Genomic DNA, 9,091 nt, shown 5'->3' on the forward strand with positions numbered 1-9,091 from the left:
TAACTATAAAATGAGGCTGCAAACTGGCCCCAGGCCTGAGGCCTCTCGGGAGCTGTCCTGGCTTCTGTCCACCAGTGAGCTCTCTTCCACTCATTGGTGTAGGACGGCCTATTCCAAGAAGGTTCACACAGCGATGGTGATATATGCCTGGAATCACAACATTCAGGAAGTTGAGGCAGGAGGGCAGTGAGGTCAAGGCCAACTTGGGTTACATAACAAGTCCCAGGCTCCTGGGAAACAGGAGAATGTGTATCAGAACCAGAGACTTAGCTAACGGACCACCTCCATCTGCAGTTTGCTGTCAAGGCTCAAAGGCATGTCAGTTAAATCATTCACGCATGGCCTCACTCCTCCACATTTCTCTTCAACCTGGACTCTTTATTCTAATTTGTATTTGTCAATCTGACTTTGTAGTTATTTGTTTCACAATGTTTGTCTGTTTGCCTTAGTTACATACAAAACCAGACAGAATGAGGCCAGAAATACACCCATCCATGTTAACAAATGACTTTAAAATACCCCAGTAGGCCAGCACCGCACTTCAGAGTTCTTGGTTAGAACGCTAAACAGGATCATAAACTACCTCTCAGATTTAAAAACAAAACTTTACACTGCATTATATTCCTGGGGTAAAAGCAGTAACACAGTACCTCTAGCCACCTCATAATAAATGCCAGGTTTATTAAATGCTCTGTTCTCAAAATCCTTTTTAAAAGTCCCAGCCCTGCCCTGCCCTGCCCTGCCCTGCCCTGCCCTGCCCTGCCCTCCCTTTAAGGGAACTGCCTACGCAGCGGTGTGGTCAACAAACTGCCACGTCTGAGACCCCGAAGGCGGGGCACTCCCAGAGGGCCCGCTGATACAGGGTGGTTAGTCCTGGCAGTCAATTCGACTGCATCTGAACATCACTGAAACCCAACCTGCTGCTCACACATGTAAGAGGTTTCTCTTCATCACCTGAGGTGGGAAGAGTCACTCGTCTGTGCCGCACATTCTGGTGGCTGCCTACATAAGAGGACATGGAAAAGGAGGCTTGTTTTTGCTCCCTTGCCCTCAGTCTTTGCCAAGTTCATCTATCCTGTTGCGGAGACATTCCTTTGCTGGCTTCAGAACCTACTTCTTCAGGATTCCAGCCCAGACGGATCAGCAGCGCTCTAGGAATTCCCAGGGACTCCAGGTTAGCGCTGCGGAGACCGTGTGAATAGCTGTAACAACTACTGGATCCTTGGCCTTTCCGTCGAGAGCCAGCCGTTGTTGGACTGTCCAGACGACAGCCTGTAACTCTTCAGAGAACCCGAAAAGTATGGCCATGACCTATACGCAAAGTCCTCATTAGCTAACGGACCACGGGGGAAAGGATGGAAGCAGCTAACACAGAATGCACGGATGCACAGCCAGGAGGGCAGGGGACACAGCTCAGGGGTGGAGCACTTGCTCACCACAGGCCAGGTGGGTTCAGCTCTCCAGACCACAGGGTTAAGAGATGCGCAGCCCAACCAAAGATGTTTCTGTAATTTATAAGAATTTATATACACTTAGAGCGTCCACCAAGTCCAGAGAATAGATGCAACTACACAGGAGCAGTCTCTGCCGGGCCCCTCTCCTGTCAGGCCCTCTCAGGGGTCATTGGGAAGCCCAAACAGCTTCACAGTCCCGGCCTCCCGACTGCTGTCGTATTTGCCATCCTTGTCATCACAGGCAAATGCCAGCAGAGGCCTCTTGGGGTGCCAAGCCACGGTGAAAGTCGGGGACTCACACTGCACCTCCCACAGCTTGTCTCCTATGGAAAGCAACATAAAGAATGTCAGTAAACAGCACTTCATTATCTACTTGGCACGGACATGGCACACACAGCAGCTGGCAGCAGGCTAACTCTAACTCAGCACCTAGGCTTTGACCTCTCTGTACGCCCTGAAAAACAATCAACAGCTATCATTTCCTAAGCACCCTCAGAAACAGCCTGTCCTTTACTGAGCATCAGCAACAGCCCTGCAGAGCCGAGGCTTCTTTTAACTATTTTGAGTGAGGGGAATGGCATCTTAACAAAGCGACATCTAAAGAAACAACACAAGCAAGAAATGAAGACACTTTGTCTCCAAAGAAACAGACCTCCTACACCACAAAGCCTTGCAAATAATTTTTTCTGAAAAGCTTACTTTTCTAATTTGTTGAAAATATACATGATTTCTTTCAGTTCTGCTCCAATTTTTTCCCTAACTTAAGAGTTAAGACTTCGAATGCAGGTGCTGGAAAAATGGCTTAGCAGCCAAGAGCATTGGTTGTCCTTCTAAAGGACCCAGGCTCTATTCCCAGCAGCTACAGGGCAGCTCAAGGGCATCTGTTTAACTCTAGTCCAAAGGGATCCAACACCCAGGAATCCAACTCCCTCTTCTGGCCTCTATGAGCAAAAGGCACACACATGATGCACAGACATACATGCAGGCAAAACAGCCATACACAGTAAATATGTGTTTTTAAGTTTCTATAAGACTTACAGCATGGTACCAATATAAAGATGCTGGGTACACTGAATGACACACAACTAACAGGTCACCTGTATCATATGCTATGAAAGCATGTATATGCTTATGTGGAAGTACATATTTTTGTTTATATAGAAAGGAAGTATTTAGCATAATCCTATGTCAGGGACAACCATCTACAGCTTGTCTGAATCATTTCTAAGCTGTGTGGACATACCCAGTGGTTTCTGGCAAAACAACTGTCACTTTTTAGGTGTTTCACGCTCTATCATTTGTTACGGCTTTGGTTAAGATAAAAGATTCACACAATTCAGGAACACCAAAGCACATGAGAAATCCTGAAGTGTTTCTCAGGTAGCCATGCAGCCTTATGACTGAGTTCTGCTACCGAGTTTATGTCAGCACGACACGAGCTAGGACGGGAGAGGGAGAGCCCCATCAGGCTGAAGGCGGGCCTGGAGAGCATGTTCTCAGTTGGTAACTCATGGTGGAGGACCCAGCCCACTGAGGGTGGCACCATCCCTGATTGTACAAGACAGCAGACTGAGATAGCTGTACCAACAAGCCAGTGAGCAGCTTGCCTCGGCCTCAGCGCCTGCCTCCAGGTTCCTGTCCTGATTTAGCCGAAAACCCCTTCCTGCCCAATATGGCCATAGTGTTTCATCGAAGTGACAGTAACACTAGCTACAGTAAGTATTGGATGATTTCCTCCAAAGCTTAGTGGCTAAAAGATACAGTGTTGGCTGTGTGAGGCTGAGAGCTCCCTGGCCAGTTCAGACTGCTGCAGGTTGGGTGGCATGTCTGAAAACTGTTAAAGCGAAATTCTACTCAATGCATTATCAGAAATAAAATCAAAACTCATTCTTGTTTCAAACTATCAAAAATCTTAAGAAAGTATACCTGATGTTATTTACTCCAATAAAAAAATGCACAGATAAGAAAAAAAAAAAAAGAAATGAAATGCATAAAGCCTAGGCGACCTCTAGATCACAGACCTAGAAAGAAGTGAGGCCACCGAAGCAGCTCATTGGGTAAAGGCATTTGCCAAGCAAAACTGGTGGCCTGAGCTCAACCCACGAACCGTGGTCATCATTAACCAGTTTGTATACCTGCTCTACATCCCTACACACCCGAGACCACATGGAAATTCTCAGGCAGCTTTGTGCCTGACCCGGTTGGGTCATGAGTGGAGAGTTTACGACGCCTGCCCTAAAGGGCCGGCATTGCTGATCGGCTGGCAATGCTCACCCGAGAGTAACAGTCACCATGCTCAGTAATCTACATACTGTACATGGTTCAATTAAGACTGCTGGTCAGTCTGAATTGGCCACAAGCTGTGAAGGGCATGCGACTCAGCGAACTTCTGTCTGCATTAGGCATGTCTGTTCCTTGAGGCTGGAAGACCTCCCTGAATGTGAGTTTCGGGGGCTGGTCCCTGAACTGAGTCAAAGGAGAAGGCAAGCCGAGCACAAATATTTATTCTTGCTCTCTGCTCCTGACCGTGGTCACAATGCTCTGCCCGGCTCCTGGCATGTCCAGCTCCTGGCACGAGGGTGGCAGCCTGACCGTGAGCCAGGTAAGCCCTTTCTCCACGAAGCTGCTTTCCTACGGCCATTTCCATCACAGCCACAGAAGAAGAAGCCAAAATTAACATTATCATAACCTGGTGGTAATTACACAAAATTCATCAGAAAAATAAATAGTCCATGTTTTCTCTCATTTGGGGGTGCTAGATCTCGTTTTTGTGTTTTTGTTTTGTTTTGTTATTTTTAACTTTTGAGACAGGGTTTCTCTGTGTAGCCCTGGCTCTCCTGAATCACTCTGCAGACCAGGCTGGCCTTGTCTACAGAGATCCGCTTACCCCTGCCTCCTGAGTGCTAGGGTCAAGGACATACAGCACTACACATGCCTTCAGGAAGGGTGGGGAAGGGGTTCCCTCGATTTCACAAATACATAAAATCATGCATTTACAAATGACTGCAAAGCAGAAGCAAAACTGGGGAACACAGAAAACTGAAGAAGTCGGAAAGGAGGCAGTAGGGTTTGGAGGAGGATATACGTAAATGCCTGCTCCTTGTCTCTCATTTAAAGAATTTTTTAGCCAGGCAAGATGGCGTCCCACTTTAGCCCAGCACTCAGGAAGCAGAGACAGATGGATCTCTGTAAGTTCAAGGCCAGCCTCATATACATCAGGAATTCCAGGCCAGCAGAGCTACAAAGTGAGAGCCTGTCTCAGAAACAAAACAAAACAAACAAAAAACACTTTTTTAAAATGTATTTTTAAACGATGGAAGAAATAACGCACACACAAAGTACTTTCCTCCAGCACTTCCCTTCAAACCTGGCACCTTGATCCTGTCCTCCCACCTGTCATTATGTGAAACTGAAGTCGTAGCTACAAACTTGTCCAGTGAAACAAACCCACTCCTGATGATGCTGGAGAGCAGTGTCCAGAGCTGAACCTGAAAGAAAGGCCCAGGTACCAAGCACCAAGGACTCTCTACTTACCTGTCTCTACTTCAGCTATGTCGATGAAATGATCCTCCGAGGCAGACGCCAGCATTTTCCCATCATGGCTAAAACTGAGGGTCCTCACAGGCCAATCCAGTCTATGAGAGGATGGACAGAGGCATCAGTTACCCCAAAGAGGGAAGAACGGGTGATTTCCCCAACAGGAGAAGTCGTCAGTTCCTTACCTGGAAAAGCACCGTACACACACTAACTCATCCACGTCCCAGAGGCTAACCAAAGCATCTGCACTTCCTGTGGCAAAGTACTTCCCCATGGGGTCAAACTTGATACAGATGCAGTTAGAAGGGTGTGCATTGATGGACTGCACAGGCTTCAGTTCTGGGTAGCTGAGAAACAAGACAGAGTCATCAGTGTGCTGAAGAGGGCCACGGCACTAAAAACAAGAGAAAAACAGTAACAAAAACTTCCCTAAAGAAAAAAAAAAAAAAAAAAAAAAAAAAGATTTTTCTCAAGCCACTAAAAAACCATAACTCAGGCTGGAGACGGTTCAGAGGTTAAGAGCATTGGCTGCTCTTCCAGAGGTCCTGAGTTCAAGTCCCAGCAACCACACAATGGCTCCCAACCATCTGTAATGAGATCTGGTGCCCTCTTCTGGCATGCAGGTGTACATGCAGGCAGAACATTGTATACATAATAAATAAATAAATCTTAATTAAAAAAAAAAAAAAAAAAGTACAACTCAGGCCTAAGTACACAAGTCTATACCATTTAACACCAAGATAAGCCAGTAAGGTTCCTGGGCCTCACAGAAAACTACATCATCTCTAGACTTCCTGAGAGCAACACTCTGGGGAAAAATAAAGTGCATCTACAACACAGAAGCAAGAATGCGAACCCAGGATTGTCATACCTGGCAAAACTTATCCAGTACAAGAAACACACACACACACAAAACACAGAAGTTATCTACAAGTTTATAAATATGTAACTCCTTCAATGTCCACAGCTAATTTGACTTTCATTTTGTTTTGTTTAACCTGGCATTCATAGCAAACTTCAACCTCTCCACCACAGAATCGATGGCCTTCGCTCTGCCTTGTATTACCAGTGGCATAGCGATAAACACAAACTCTTATGGTCCTAAATTTTGGTTCCACGTTTTCACCTGCTTATAGTACAAGTACAAACTGAGACTCCACTATGAAGACTGGCACTAGGTTAAGCATCAGCAATTCAATGGAAAAGACACAGTCCTTCCCATCATGAAGTTGCTAGTGTAAGGAGAAACAGAGACAAAGTGCACATTATAATACAGAATTAAGAATGCTTCCTAGAGAAAGTGTATAAGATACACTAAAACCCTTTAATCCTGGAGAGAAAGTAGGATAGGAGGAAGAAGTGACTTTACTAGAAGAAAAATATTTAAGCTGAAATTTTAAGGAATTGAATTAGTTACAATTCAAGGTGCATGAAGCCGCTGGCTGGCTATCTGACAATTAGTTGAACCTTTACAAACCTCAGTTCCTTGTCAGTTAAACAGGAAGGTACAGTCAATAACAGTAAGCACTCAATAAAATCCAGAATACCTGGCTTAAACGAGCCTAAAAGAAAGGATTTTTTTAATCCTCTTTACCTTTCAAGTGTTTTAAAACAGGTTCGGACTAACTCATCTCCGCCTGGCACAGCACCCGGACATGGGGGTGACGGTCCCCCAGGCCAGGAGCCCTCACCTGAGGATGTTGATACAGCCGTTGCCGTTGGTCAGGAAGAACATGTTGTTATCGTTATTCCAGGAGATCTCATTGACCTCGAACTTGAACTGCTCTTCTGCCTTGGACCGGTGTGTCTTGGCATCAATAAAGGTCACGACATCGTCCTTGTTGCCCACAGCAATGGTCTGCCCGTCGGGGCTCCAGCAGATGTTAATGTTCTCTCCTGGGGGCCCAGACATAACCCGTCAGCAAGGTCACTCTGCCCATCCTCCTCCAGCTTACCCTGCCATCATAGAAGATCAGGGCTGTCCTCAGCGCCCATTCATCTCCAAGTCAACGGAAGGGCGCTACCACTGGCAGCAGCTTGTGACGGTGGTGACCACGAGTCACATTTGTCAAAAGCACCACAGTTTCCACCCCATGGTACCAGTCTCATCAGCAAAGTCCAGGAGTGTCCACACTGAACGTGTAAGTTTTCAACTTCACTGAACCAAAACTGCCAAATTTTTTCACATTTTACTGTCTATAGTGTAGCTTAAAATCTAGCAGGATGTGTGTCAAGGATTCTGTTGTGGGACCCTGGCAGTGGTGAAAGATACACACACACACACACACACTCACACTCACACTCACACTCACTAAGTCCCAGCTCTTGAGAGGCAGAGGCGGTCGGGGTTTGAGGCCAGCTTGTACTACAGAGTGAGTTCCAGGACAGGGAAACACTGTCTCCAAAAAAGAAAAAAGAAAAAGGCTGTGGGGCGGAGAGATTGCTCAGGGGTTAAGAGCACTCGTTTTGTTTTTCCAGGGGATCTGATTTTAATTCCTAGGACCCACCATTCACAACCATCTGTAACTACATTTACAGGGGATAAGATGCCTTTTTCTGGTACCTATACACACGCGGTGCACACATAAATGAAAAAAAAAATCTAAAAACAGCAAAAATGCTTCTTTAGAAACAACTCTTTAATTACTTCTTAGGGTCACTTATATCGACTCAAGATTACAGGACACTGCATGACATAAACACAGCCTTTAACTGTATGTAATTCGCAGCTTTCCGGCCATCAGAGTTTCAGCCATTCTAACCTGCCAGAATCTCCCAAGTTCTCCAGCCTTTGCACACCCTATTCCTCTCTGCACTATTTCCAGTGCTCAACTTCTCAGTCTAACCAATAATTACCACAGCTGATCAGAAAGATGCTCAAATTCTATTCTTCCTTGCCTCCCCCAGGCAGGCACAAGTATCCCATCCCGGTAACCCATGACCTAGAGCACCAGTCAGAGAACACAGTGAACAGCTGCTAAGCATGACACTAGCTCTTCTAGGCCCCCTCTGAAGTTACCTTTAGTGTTCACAGTGGCAATGCATTTTGTAGTCCTCACATCCCAGATGCGAATGGTTTTATCTCCAGACGCAGTGACAAAGAGGTCAGGGTTGCTTGGATGCCAGCAAAGCTGATCCACACTATCTCCGTGTCCGCGGTAGTTGTTTTCTTTGACCTGAAAAGCACAGAATCCAGGTGCCACTTCACACAGATGTACACGCCTCCACGTGTAACTTTTATCCAAACAATGGTACCTTGAAACCAGAAAAGATTCGGATAATTCAAAATAATAATAATAATAAACCTTTTTCCCAAACTTCAGGCCAGGTGAACTGCTCTGCGCTTCGACACTAATACTCTTAGCCTTGCCCTTCATGGCCTCCCCCTTTTTTCTTCTTTTCTCTTTTACTACCACTATCCCGAGCCACTGCCCATTCCCAAAGGATGCGCTACCGTTTTCAAATAAAACCGCCTTGTCTCCTAGCCACTCCCCACCAGCGTCCTTCCCAGGGCTCTTCATCACTCCGGACACCTGACTTCAACTTCCCCTGGCCCGAAGCCCCGTCGCCACACTTCTCACAGCCACTAGATTCACTCTCCGCCGTCCACCAGGCGGCCTCAGCCCACTCGTCACCCGACTCTTCCACCCTTCCTCATCTCCACCAACGACAGGTCTTGCTCCCCTCCATTCCGCCGCCCCCTCCTGCTTTCTCTCCCTCCACACACAGCCCTCTCCCCGGCCAGGACCGCGCCCGACAAGCTCACCAGCCGGTCCTTCTCCAGTAAGAACACGCTGGCAGTCTTGTCGAAGGACCCCGAGGCCAAGCGACGGCCATCGCAGCTCCAGGCCACCGAGTGCACCTTGGCACTGTGCGCCGGGAACTCGCGCGTCTTGCTGTGGCCTCGGAACAGCTCCTGCATTCCGAGCACATAGCGAGATGGGCCACTGCTCACAGAGCACCAGGGCGCCATGGAGCCGGGGCCGCTCTGCCCGAGCGCCGAGGGCCCCAGGGCCGCCGTGGTCGCCGCCATGCCGCCCTCCGCAAGGTCCGTGCGCCTGCAGCTGGAGACACCGAGTCTGCCGCCACCGCCGCGCGCA

General features: G+C 47.5%; 1 protein-coding gene across 1 annotated transcript; it reads right to left on the minus strand.

Moving 5' to 3' along the window:
* Positions 1–357: 357 nt before the first annotated feature.
* On the minus strand, positions 358–9,090 carry Thoc3 (THO complex subunit 3). The gene is made up of 6 exons (XM_021646420.2): positions 8,758–9,090; positions 8,011–8,167; positions 6,683–6,887; positions 5,177–5,338; positions 4,989–5,089; positions 358–1,777 (listed from the first exon to the last, which is right to left on the minus strand). Exons 1-6 carry the CDS (start codon positions 9,022–9,024, stop codon positions 1,614–1,616), a joined length of 1,056 nt encoding a protein of 351 aa, XP_021502095.1. The 5' UTR covers positions 9,025–9,090; the 3' UTR covers positions 358–1,613.
* Between the last annotated feature and the right edge of the window lies 1 nt (position 9,091).

Source organism: Meriones unguiculatus, chromosome 19 (genome assembly GCF_030254825.1).
Source record: "Meriones unguiculatus strain TT.TT164.6M chromosome 19, Bangor_MerUng_6.1, whole genome shotgun sequence".
Taxonomy (NCBI): domain Eukaryota; kingdom Metazoa; phylum Chordata; class Mammalia; order Rodentia; family Muridae; genus Meriones; species Meriones unguiculatus.